Source organism: Vipera ursinii (assembly GCF_947247035.1).
Source record: "Vipera ursinii genome assembly, chromosome: 3".
In the NCBI taxonomy this organism is placed as follows: Eukaryota; Metazoa; Chordata; class Lepidosauria; order Squamata; family Viperidae; genus Vipera; species Vipera ursinii.
Window position 1 is genome coordinate 39,761,296 of NC_139516.1, and position 13,525 is coordinate 39,774,820.

Below are 13,525 nucleotides of genomic sequence, written 5' to 3' on the forward strand. Positions count from 1 at the left end.
TAGAGACCGAGTGCCCAAACAACCCAAAACCCACTTATGCATCGCCAGGTGCCAGGTGGGCGTGGCCCACTAAGTGGGCATGGCTATGGTAGTCATGGCAGCATGGGTGGGTGTGGCTACCTCGGTGTTGCTCCTGAGGGATGCCTGTGGGGGCCAGACAGGGTTGGGGGAGATCCAGGGGGTCTCTGGCGGGTGGGACAGTGGGCAAGAGGCTCCTCATCTTGTTTTGGCAATAAGCCAATCAGATCACAGTAGAATTCAATTATTGTCATGTATGGAAGCTGAGAGTAGGACATTTGTCAGTGTGTTATGTGATCACTATCAACTTTGGTTGTGTTTTTTTGTGTTCTTTCAGAGTTTGTAAAATGTAATAAAATTAAAGTAATGGTGCAAAGAGTTGACTGGTTGCCCAGAAAGCAATGTAAAATAGTATTATTAGGTGAACAAGGCTGCAGTTATAAAGAAATTACAAGAAAAATTGGTGGAAACTTAACCAAAGGTGGCATTTCTACTGTACATTTTTGCCGAAAAGGTTTCCACAATTTTGGCCACTACTGTATGACAGGGGAATTAAAACAATGAAAGCAGTGTCTTTGGATTTTACAGGTTGTTGGAAAAGTACTCATTCATTTTACCAGATGCTGAAAATAACAGAAATCTGAAGCAGAATGTCTGTACTAGCAGATGCAACTGATATAAAATCTGGACAAAGAATAGTCAATAAAGCATTCTTGGTTGTCTATTTTATCTTTCCTAATAAGTTGTAACCAAGTTCCTCACTTAACTTTGCAAAACCTGTGGGTCCCACGCCACTCCAAATACCTGCAAGAAAGCAGCTGCAATCCGAGTACTCTAACTCAGGGCTTTTCCAGTCGCCTAGCAAGGTGTCAAAAACATGATGACCCACCACCCCAAAAAAGGAAAAAAAGTGATAAAGTACAGTAGTCCCTGACTTACAACAGTGACTGAAGTTAAAAAGGCAATGAATAAAGTGGCTTATGACCATTGCAGCATCCACAGGGGTCATGTGCCTCTCTCCTTCTCATTCCCTTCTCCTTCCTTTCTTCCCCCTCCCCTCCTTCCTTGCCTGCCACCCTCTCATTCCTATCTCCTTCCTTCCTTCTCATTCTCTTCCTTCCTTCCTCCCTCCCACTGTCCCTTCCTTTCTTCCTTCCTCCCTCCCATTGTCCCTTCCTTCCTTCCTTCCTCCCTCCCATTGTTCCTTCCTTCCTTCCTTCCCTCCCCCCCTGTGCCCAGGAACCGTGAATGGAGCAGAAACAGCTTGGAGCAAGGGGGGAGGGGCAGGAAGTGTGAATGAATACTTTCTGCTCTGTACATCCCCCCCCCCAGCTCCAAGCTCTCTCTGTGGTTCCCTCCAGGCTTTTTCACCTCCGTACATTCGCACATTCCCCATTCGATCCAAACTTTCTCTTCCATTCCCTCCAGGCTCTCTCCGTGCATTCGCACATTCCCCCCATTCGCTCCAAGCTCTCTCTTCCATTCCCTCCAGGCTCTTTCTCTTCCCTGCATTCATACATTCCCCCCCCCCCCCGCCGTTCGCTCCAAGCTCTTCCGTTCCCTCCAGGCTCTTTCTCTTCTGTGCATTCACACATTTCCCCCCACCCTTCGCTTCAAGCTTTCTCTTCCGTTCCCTCCAGGCTCTCTCCTCCATGCATTCGCACATTCCCCCCCCCATTTGCTCCAAACTCTTCTGTTCCCTCCAGACTCTCTTCCGTGCATTCGCACATTTCCCCCCTTCAAGTTCTTCCGTTCCCTCCAGGTTCTCTCTCCTTGGTGCATTCGCACATCCCCCCCCCTTTGCTCCAAACTCTTCCGTTCCCTCCAGGCTCTTTCTCCTACAGGGGGAGGGTGAGCGCTGGGCCACAGAGCCCAGACGGCCAGCAGCGAAGAGGGGAAGCCGGGCTGTCTCTTCGCCACCACACGGTGGCTGTCCAGGGATTCCGGGCATGGCCCACAGCATGGTGAGTTGCCTGCCATGGCAGGGGGAGGGAAGATTGTTGCCCCAAGCTGCTGCACAGATCACCGTGCCGCCATTGTTCCCCGCCACACGGATTTCCTTTTCCCCATTCCCCCCCTTACGAATCGCCGTGCCGCCGTTTTCCACCGCATGGATCTCCTTGCCGCCACCGTTTCTTTCCCCCGCACGGATCACGGTGCCACCGCCATTTTCTCACCCCCACCCCCTACATGGATTACCCTGCCTTCCTTCCTGAGCTCGAATCCACGGCCATGGGGCAATTTTGCAGCACCCCAGTGGCCCGATCCGAGCTCCAGAGGCTTGTAAAAGGCTTCTGCCGCCCTGATTGGCCATGGGGGGGGGGCCCTGCAAAATCGGTCTGCAGTCTTACCTGGATTCACACTGGCAGCTGCTTCCACCATCCAGCCCTAATCCACCCAGCTCTTGCACCTGCTCCGACTCAAGAGTGCAGAGAAAGAGAGCACAGGCGACGTGGAGAAGCGGAAGGGAGGAGCCTGGCCCCGCCCCATTCTGGGGTGATGGCATGTGTGCCCACAGGGACGGCTCCACGTGTCACCTGTGGCACGCGTGCCATAGGTTCGCCACCCATTCTAATACATAAACACAACATTGCAATAGCTACTAACAAAATGACATTATTTCTTGTCAAGTTTATTAGCAAAATGATTTGATTGAAATATATACAAAATCAAATGAAAATTACATAGAATACAAGTCACTTAAGATACCTAAACATAAAACATCATTTAGGTATGAAGAGACACACACTACTATTAATATTACCTATCTTTCTTCAACAGCTCTTCCAGGTAGATTGCATTGGCATGATAAGCAGTCAGCATGTTTAATGGTCTCTGATATCTTTGGTAATATAAATGAGAAGCTTCAATATAATGCTTCCGCCATGCCCGGTAATATCCTCTCCAGTATTCTTCAGGACTTAAATTCTCATTGTGAGGAAAAGGAGCGTTTTTGCTTTGGGATGCCTCTTCTATAAATTCAGTCTTGAAGGGGTGATTGGCGTGATAGTGGTCACGCTTGATCTGTTTACTCTGTTTCACGTTCCCTTTCATCTTCTTTGGAATTAGAAAGGTGTCTTGAAATTGCTTTTGATTAAGGGCAGGACTGAATTGCTGAAGATGTATCTCATCTGTTGGCAGTATACTATTATCTCTTTGCTGCATAGAAGAGGTCTTGATGCAGGACTGATTCTCTTGGCTACATATGGATGATTCAGAACTACAAGACCTACTATCACTATCATATTCTCCAGCCAATGTCCCAGTTGTTGCTGCCACATACTTACTGGATTCCATTCCTACTAAATCTAAAGAATCTAACTGTTTATCTTGGTTTCTAGGGTTTACATAAGTTCTTATAATCTCTACATCTCTCTCCAAACCTTCATTAATGAAATATTCATAATCCTCAATAAATTCCATCATGCTCCATATACAGACAGAATCCTCATTCTTAAAAGATGACAGGCAAGGGATTTTAGGAAGCATGTTCTTTAAACTTTCTTTGTCCACCTGTTCATTATTGTGCACTGCAGATTCACAATCAGGTTCCACTTGATGTTTTTCCAGTGGGATATTTTCATGTTTATTTCTATTCATTGTTGTTTTGGGATGTTCTGTTCTATTTTTAAGCAGCTTCTTTTGTTTGAAACCTTGTTTTGGCTTGGCTACTGGAGAATTATCACAAGCAGTGACCTCTGTACTAGCACTTATTGTTGGGTGTTGCCTAATCCCTTCTGGCCTTTTAAATGGCAACAGACATGTATGAGGAGATGCATTGGGATATGAGACAGCAGTGACTTCTACATGCCCTCCTTCAAAATGTTCCAGCAGCTCTGGTGGCAAAGTTTCTTCAAGGAAAAGAAAAACAAAATCAGCCATGAGTGACTGAATCATCTGATAACATACCATAATTTCAATGTTTAAATTATTTAAAATCTATATTTTTATTTTTCAGACTCCACTATCTTAAAGTGAAAAATTCAGAATCTGGAAACACAAAACTTAAGTGAAGCATGTTTTAAATACAATACATAGCAGATATACGTTTAATTGTTACAAGTATTCATTTTAAAAGGAGGAAAGACAAAAGCATTGCCAGATTGTACACAGTGATATAGAACAAATAAAATGATATAATTCAATTCCTCTTACCTCTCAAAGTGCAGGCTAATGAATTTGGATGTCATTCCTGATACCCATAAGAAAATATTCTCCATCCTCTAGTAAGTGTAGTTAGCTGCTAAAATTAACAGAATTTCTCTCTACCTTGTTTTAAACCAATTCCAAACATACTTTTAGTAGGTAAAGTGAACTGTTTCTCTAGCACCAATGTAAAATGTTCAAAGTGTTTGTGATAACTTATTGTACAATTGTGCAACTGACAATGAAAAATATTCACATTTAGTTATTTGCAATATGCATTGAAGTTCTTCATCATGTGAAATGTGTAACTCCAGTAATTCCTCCATTGAAAAAAAAACTTTCATTAAATATTAGGATTCTGAGAAAAAGGACTATAAATGCATAGTTAACAGTACACTAGTACACTATTACCATTTAATTGTGATCATCTCTGAGACACCATTTTCAAAGGCACTTTAATTCATAAAATTATGATTATGTACAAGAGTAATTCTTACCTGGTAAAGAAAGAAGCTGAAGATTACATTTTTGTGCAATTTTCATCATCATATTTTCTTCCTCTCCACGACAGCAGTATGTCACAGCTAATCCTAAAGTTCCTACAATAAAGCAGAGATTAAGATCAGTTGGACAAAAAATTGGCCCATTTTACAAAGTAATAACTCAAAAGAGTGTTTACCAAAGCGTCCAGCTCTACCAATCCGATGCATATATGTTTCCCAATCCAAAGGCACATCTAAGTTAACAACCAGATTCACCTTCTCAGCATCAATTCCACGGGAAGTCTGCAACAAAAGAAACAGCGAAGTGTTTATGAATAGGAGCTAAGCCAAGCAAATTAGAGAAGTTGTCTTCTCAGACTTTTTTTTCCCACATTACAATGCTATAAAGCAGGGGTGTTAAGCTGCCGGAACCATGCCAACCCCATTGCCAGCAATGGAAAGTCATGATACATCACGACACGTCACACAACATTACGAGTTTGACACCTCTGCTATTTGACTTGGGTCAAATGCAAGTGCTCCAGTTCAAAAAGAGTTTCCTTAATACAACAGGCTACACTCTACAAAAGCATATGCTTGTAAAAGTTCCACTGAGGACAGCAGGCACAATCCAGAAAAAAAAATCAACTGTATTTAGAAATATTCAAATATTCAATGTTTATTATAAATTAGATTTAACGTTTATTATAAATTAGAATTAAATCTAGAGTTAGTATTGTATCTTTCTCTTGCTACAAATACTGCAAAAATGGTGTAGTAAAATGCAAAAGGAATAGATATGGAAAACTTCAGATATGAAAATTTTTATATAATAATGCTCTATTGCTGGAAAACAGGATGTTAGTTATGGTTAACATTTCTAGATACCTTGGATTAATCTTGTACTAATTAGGAGAACTAACCAAATCTGTTGAAATTAACACTCTGCAATGAAACTGCTTCAGCTTAGCCATGGCATCAAGTCGCTGGTTCTGATTCATACTGCCTAGAAAAGCAAAAATAAATAAATAATGAAAAAGAAAAGTGAAGGAAACCTCCAACTTGAAGAAAGCAATAACATTTAGTCATCAGTAAATTTCAATAAATTTATATTTAACTGTCAGGCAAGAACTTTTTGGCAAGAATGCTGAGAGCAGAATTTAATTTAAAACATTTAAAGTATACCTTAGAAATGAACCTGGTAAGAATATAAAAAAATTGTTAGAAAAGAAGTCTAGGGTCACATAGCTAATTTTGTGCCCGAGATGAGACTAAAGCTCATAGTCTCCCATTTTCTAACAATGATGCCCTAACAGTACGTTTCACAATGGAATTTCCAGTCAGTGGGTTCAACACCTTGCACATGCTCAAATCCGCACCCATCTCAAGAACAGACATTCCAGGAATAGTGAGAGGAGCACAAGAAGGTGAATGGGATTACAACTGGAAAACTACATTAACACTCAGTTATATTTACTCAGGAGGAAAACTTACTGAATTTACAGGCGTGTACCTTTAAAAATAACAAATTTTGTATACACAATGCTCAACAAAATAACAAATCTACAAGCTTACCTGAAATACACTCAGCAGGAAAACCTTTGGATGACAATATATCTGCCAAGTGTTGAGCTCTTTTAAAATAAAGAGAGAAAAATAAAATGTCAGAGACTTCTATATATACACATATATTTCCTGTCATAATAGTTTTCTTCGCCAGTTATTTAAATTGAGAAGAATGTGGCAGAATATTAAACAAAGTGACTGCTTAGATAAAACCATATTGCTTTTTATGAAGATATTACACTGTGAAATTTTTTTCTCTGACAGCTTCATCTGCTCTATTAGTAATAAACTCTTGATTTTTTAATTCATTAAAATGAGGCAGATTCTTTAAAAAAAATAAGTTTTTTACAGAAGAATATTGAGTCTTATGCAATGTGCTTAGCTTTTAATGATCAAACATCCCAGCTCTATAAATTAAGGGGCCCAGCAGTCTTAACTATATTTGCTAGGGCTATGGATGCTTTGAAAATGATTGGAAGACAAGCTTTCACCACACAATCTCTATGCTACTTATTAAAACAAAAGTCTGTAAAATGTGAGTTGCTTTACTGAATAGTAGGAATACTGTGCATGGGTGAGGACCAAAACATTTCTTCCAAACAGTTTTTTAAGCAAAACCCTAATCCTTTTCTTTTCCCTCAATATTATATGCATTTGACATTCACTTAATGCACGACTACCAACCCCCCAAATTTTTGTTTGAACTTTTTCAGATTTAAAAACAAAATAAAATTCAGAATACCGGCTATGTAGATTTGAAAAAACCAAGGCCTGGTTGAACGGTATTTTCCTGAAAAGCTCCTGTAAATGCTCAGCCTTCTCCTCAAAGATTTTATGAGGTAATGGGTAAGAATTCACAACTTTATAGTACTGCTTCAATCCTAACCAAAACAGAAAAGGCTTATATATCATATGTAAAATCAATGACTTAACAAGGATACAAATTTAAGAATATATTTGCACAATATATGGTTGTAGTGTTACTACATAAAACAGCTGCACAGAATATGACCTATATGATGCACATTTAATCATCAATTCCATAAATACTGGATATTTGTACAAAAATAAAAATAACTCATTTACCAATGAGACTTGGGTCAGTAGGATTCAGCTTCACAAACGTGGGTTCTCTCATGTATTTAGCCAAAGTATTAGCTAAGGATTCAGGGTAGGTGGCTGAAACTGCCAACATCTGCTTATTGGCTGGTAGAGAAGAATAAATCCAACTACGATATGAAGAAAAAAAAAAAACCACAATTCACAGTAAATATTTTGGACCAATTAATGTGTGTGGGGGCACGCCCGCATATACACTCATATTAATTTCAATTGCTTCAAATATCAATAAGCAGTATTGCATGGATGATCTATGCCAGGGGTCGGCAACCTTAAACACTGAGCCGTTTGGACCCCTTTCCTACAGAAAACACCGGGAGCCACAAAACCCTGCTGCTTCCCCCCCTGCCCCCAGCACTCCACCGCTACTGCTGCTTACCTCCCCTCCCACGTGGAGCACCCTGCCGCTGCTTTCTTCCTCTACCTCCCCTGCACGGAGCGTGCCCTTTCGCCAGTTTTCTTTCCCAACTCCCCCACATGGAATGCCCTGCTGCTGCTTTTTGCTTTTATCTCCCCTGCGCGGAGCGCGCCCTGCTGCCACTTTTCCCTGCTTCCGCTGCGCAGAGCGCCCTGCTGCTACTTTTCCCTACCTCCCCCGCCAGAGCGTGCCCTGCCACTGCTTTCCCCTCCTACCTCCCCCATGTGGAGCATGCCCTGCCACCGCTTTTCCCTACTTCCCCTGCACGGAGCACCTTCCTGCCGCCGCTTTTCTCTCCTGCCGCCACTTTCACCTACCTCCCCCGTGCAGAGCACCCTGCCACTGCAGCTTTCCCCAGCACCAGAGGTGGAGTTTGGGAGGCAGCAGCAAGGCATAGCCCAGCAGCAAAGCTCATCCTTCCCACTCAAGAGGCCCCCAATGGCTCCTCAGCTCCATCCGAGTTGAAGAAAAGTGGAGGCACAGCAGAGGGATTGATCTCAAACAATAAGAGCCAGGTGCGCTGCTCACTCATGTGCGCCCGCCTTGAGAGCAATCCCGCTGCTGTGTCTCCGCTTTCTTCAACTCGGATGGAGCAGAGTGGGGAGAACGAGGAGAAGAGCGGTGAGGCTTTGTGCCAGCCAGCCGGCCAAGTGAGGGGTAGGTCAGGCAATGGTGGCTGGCTGGGGGGATCATGGCCACTGGGGGGAATCTGACAAGCCTCACGGCAGCGGAATTGGCAGCTCCCTCCACCTGGCCTGTTTCCCCGGCTCCGTACAAGATGCTTGGCAGAAAACACCCGTTCTGCGTCCCGATTGGACCCACACAGCACTTTCTTTCCAGCTTCGACGTGGCCCTCCATCACTTCCTCCACCGCCGTGTGCAGACTTACAAACAAAAGAAGCTTGTGGGCAGTCCCACAAATTTCTTTTATTTGTTGGACTGCCCACAAACTTCTTTTGCTTGTGGGACTAAAAAAAAATTCAATCAATTTCAGCTTCACAAGATCTTTTTTTCCCGTGAGAAGTTGGAATTGATTGAACTTTTTTTTAGGTGGCGAAGGACTGGGAGCCACAGCAGAGGGATGAAAGAGCAGCATGCGGCTCCGGAGCTGCAGTTTGCTGACCCCGATCTATACCATGGTCTTCAAACTTGGCCCTTTTATGACTTGTGGACTTCAACTCTCAGAATTCCTCAGCCAGCGTGCCTGGCTGAGGAATTCTGGGAGTTGAAGTCCACATGTCATAAAAGGGTCAAGTCTGAAGACCCCTGATCTATACAATATGGATCATCCATATAGATGATTACATGGATATCCAGTGCAACAAAGATAACAGTAAGTATAAAACAGCTTCACATCAGAAGATATTGCTTTATGATGTGCTTTGCTGATTCAAGTAAAGATCTTCAAAGCAAACCACTAAAGTATATCAGCAATATGAAAAAGTACTAAGAAATTAAAAAAGAAAATACTGAGGAGTGACTCTAACGCAGCCAAACTTTGCCAATTCTGGCAGGCAAAACAAAAACTCTTATGATAATGTGCACAGAGGCAGTATAAACAATGGTGGTCATTCGTATTCTTAAAAGTTTTGCCCCAGCTCCTCAGAAAGACAATAAACCTAAGGATGACAAGACATACAACAATCTGTTTCATTTGACTACCTTGCTAACCAGGATGCTATTATGTCCAAGCACTGAGAAAAAGAACTTAAAATGAGATAAAAGGAAGTTTATAAAATAACGTTGTGGAATTTACTGACCTCAGAGACACATGGCCCCAATTCTCTTTGTATTCTGGAAGGTCTTTGTTTCTTTGTTATCAAGTAGGCAGTTTACAAATACTGAAAGATCCCTTAGGCACAAAACTTAGGCCTTTCCAGGATTACATTTTAGATTGTACTCCCATATTTATTCCAAGCCTATTCATGAATTTCTCAGACTGTTATATTTATATTATATATATATATTTACACATAAAAGAAATTATGTGTAATTACACTTACTTGACTTGTTCCTGGAAGCTGCCTTCTTCTAGAAGCTTGTCTGCTTCATCAAGAATGAAAAGACGAATGCTGGATGTATTCAAATAGTCCAGCTCTATAAGTTGTTTAATGCGACCTTGAGGAAAAAAAGAAGCAATAAGGAAGAAAAGAGCAATGAAACATAGGTAGAAAGTCCTTGTTTAGCAACCACTATTTGAACGAGCATCTTGGTCATTAAATGAAGTGGTCACTAAGTCAAAATAAAACTGTGCTTATGATCTTCAGTTTTTAATACACACGTGAAAGTTGTAAATCCAAAGACTGATCGTAGTTACTTTTTCCTCACAACTGTAGTGAACTGTCACTAAACAAGTCCTGCTAAACAAGAACTACCTGTAGTTTCTCCAGATTAATGTGTACAATATTGTTATTCACTCCTTCACGAGGCTTATATATCATTTTTTCACCAGATATTCAATACAGCATATATAACATACTTTTTCCAATAATCTTGGGACATAGGTTGAGACAAGTGATAGACAACTAATTAGCACAACATAGCAACCCACATTAGGTCACCCTAATCTAAGTATTGTTTTCTACAATAAGTGAATATTATTATTTTTTATTTCACACAGATGTAATCTGCTAGTTATACAGCACATGAAATAATGAGATTAAAATATCACAAATGCAATGTTTCCTTACCAGGAGAGCCTACAGCAATATGACACTTTTTAAGTCTCATTTTATCTTGATTTAAAGGAGTTCCTCCAATGAAGACATGACATTCCAAACCTTCCATTTTGATCCCAATAGTTGTAATTACTGCATGTATCTGCACAGCAATCTCTCGGGTAGGAGCCAAGACTAGAATCTGAAGCAAATATAATTTTATAACCTGACTGTGGAAAAATCAACTAAAATTGAAATTACTCTTCTCAAATCAGCCAATAAATATAATTAAATGCTTGGGGGGGGGAAACTAAAAGAAAAATATCTTCCACACCACATCAAGCTCAACCTCTACTGATTCCTTGGATTATTTCATGTAGCTTTCTTGGCAACGTAGAAATGATTTAGCATTGTCTTATTTGAATGTTTCTTCTACTTATTAATCTAGCCAATTCTAAAATTTTGGTCGAACACCATCTAGGTTTTTGAGATTATCCAAGAATAACCCTCCCCAAACACAAACAATCTAGAATACTAATCTTCAATTTAGAAGGTCAGATAATCAGTAATTGATTTCATTAATTACATTTATATAGTCAGCTAGAAGAAGACTCAAGTCAGGAAATTTTGACATAAACACAGGTAATGTTACGAATATACTTCTCAAGAACAGCACGCAGAACAATATTACTACAGCTGATTGTTATATTTGCTTTTGAGATGAATGTTCCTGTCTGAATTTAAACACTATTGCGCGTACCTGAGTCACTGAGCTTTCCAAGATAAGGGAGTCAAGTGCAATAGTAGAAAACACACAGGTTTTACCTGTGCCTGATTTTGCTTGCACAATAAGGTCTAAAAGACAAATAAAAGTTATACATGTCAGAAAAATCAAAGATAACTTCTGAAAGTCAGAGCAAAAAGGTTACTATATATAAATAAGGACAGTGTTCTTTCACCAGTATTTGGGGCTGGGAATACAACTAGGATTCCCTGAAAGCTTAAACTGCACCAGTTTTCTTTAATAAGAAGTCCTACTAATATTTCTGTTACATACAAATAGTCTTCGACTTACAATTCATTTAGCAACCGTTCAGTTAAAAAAGAAAAAATATATATTTTATAACCGCTTTTTACATTTACGACTGATGCAGCATCCATAGTCATGTGATCAAAATTCAGAGACAGCTGGCAACTGGCATGTATTTAGAACAGAGGTCCCCAACTTTTTGGGCACCAGGGACCAGTTCCACGGAGAAAGGTTTTTCTGTGGACCAGAGGGGGCGTTGTTTTGTGTGTTGCCTGCATCCTGCGGATGGGGCTTTCCTTATTTGTGCAGACTGATTGCTAGCATGCCTGGGCGTTGAGGACCCGATTTAGATGGTTGCAGTGTCCAGGAATCACGTGATCACTTCTTTGTGACCTTCTGACAAATAAAATCATCAGGGAAGCCAGAGTCACTTAACAGCCCTGTTACTAAATAGCTGCAGCGATTCACTTAATTGCAGCAAGAAAGGTCATAAAATGGGGCAAAAGTCAATTTACAACTTTCTCGTATAGCAACGGAAATTTTAGGCTCAATTGTGGTCGTAAAGCGAGGTCTACCTGTATCGCCAATTACACTGGAATCTCTGGAGCCCATCAGAGATATTACTTTCTCTTGAACTCGTTTGGAAATGTCACTTAACAGCCCTGTTACCAAATAGCTGCAGCGATTCACTTAATTGCGGCCAGAAAGGTCATAAAATGGGGCAAAAGTCAATTTACAACTTTCTCACATAGCAACGGAAATTTTAGGCTCATAAGCAGAAACACAAGAAATCCGTAACTGCACCCCCAATGTATTAAAGATAAAGGTAAAGGTAAAGGTTCCCCCCGCACATGCGTGCTAGTCGCTTCCGACTCTAGGGGCCGGTGCTCATCTCCGTTTCAAAGCCGAAGAGCCAGCGCTTGTCCGAGGACGTCTCTGTGGTCATGTGGCCGGCATGAGTAGACACCAAAGGTGCACGGAACGCTGTTACCTTCCCACCGGAGTGGTCCCTATTTTTCTACTTGCATTTTTATGTGCTTTCGAACTGCTAGGTTGGCAGAAGCTGGGACGAGTTAACAGGCGCTCACTCTGTTACACGGCACTCGGGATTCGACCCGCCAAACTGCCGACCTTCTGATTGACAAGCTCAGCGTCCTAACCCACTGAGCCACCGCGTCCCAATGTATTAGGCTGCAGTAAATTCCAACCAGTTATCCTTAAAGCGATGCGCTTGCTTGATACAAGAAAGGTTTTCTAACCGCTGAAGAGCCAGCCTGCAAGAAGAGGCGCGGCCCTCTTCCAAAAGTTTTCACATTTCCTAAGCATGTTTGTCCACTCATAGATTTACACCGCAGCACCACCGTAGCCCGAAGCCTCCCTACAACCCCCATCTCACCTAAACCGCAACGGCCTAGCGGAATAGCTTTGAGCTGCACCGGAGAGGGCCTTAAGAACCCCGCCGCTTTCAGCCCTTCCAGAACTGGGGCTGAAAGAAGCAGCGACCCAAAATCTTCAGGCCCTTCCAGGAGGACATCCCGAGTGCGCAGCCACGTCTCCGCCATCGCAGGAGCCGCGTCCGGCGCTTCCATCTTGGACTGCGAGAACGCCCAACATCTCGCGAGAAATCAAGCCGGCGTTGGAAACAAGACGCGCGCGCCAACCAAACAAGGGAGACGAAAAAAGAGAAACAGGAGGGAAATGTGGGGGGGGGGGTTTGGTTGCAAATGATTGGTCCACTCCAAGAGGATGAAACCATTAAAGAAGGAAAAAAGGGGGGCAGTGGAAGGGAAAGTCCACTGCTTTCGAAAGTGGAGGGTCGAATGAGGGTTCGGTGTGGTGGGCTTAATGAAGGCAGGACTCTTGAGATGAACGGGGAAAATGTGGTGCTAATGATGCGCGAAATTGATGTTCCACCGCAATGGAATAAATACATTCCGACACAAATAAACATAAGGAACAAGTCTCCTTCCAGTTGGCCTCGATTCCCAGAGATACCATAGATACGCGTTTACTATGTAGATCAGGGGTCTTCAAACTTGGCCCTTTCATGACTTGTGGACTTCAACTCCCAGAATTCCTCAGCCAGCAA

At 42.0% G+C, this 13,525-nt stretch overlaps 1 protein-coding gene across 1 annotated transcript; it reads right to left on the reverse strand.

The window, feature by feature from the left end:
- Positions 1-2,624: 2,624 nt before the first annotated feature.
- Positions 2,625-13,076, reverse strand: DDX20 (DEAD-box helicase 20). Its single transcript, XM_083357734.1, has 11 exons — positions 12,833-13,076; positions 11,167-11,261; positions 10,440-10,608; positions 9,753-9,867; positions 7,299-7,441; positions 6,955-7,093; positions 6,222-6,280; positions 5,570-5,652; positions 4,844-4,949; positions 4,662-4,763; positions 2,625-3,869 (listed from the first exon to the last, which is right to left on the reverse strand). Exons 1-11 carry the CDS (start codon positions 13,023-13,025, stop codon positions 2,779-2,781), a joined length of 2,295 nt encoding a protein of 764 aa, XP_083213860.1. The 5' UTR covers positions 13,026-13,076; the 3' UTR covers positions 2,625-2,778.
- Between the last annotated feature and the right edge of the window lie 449 nt (positions 13,077-13,525).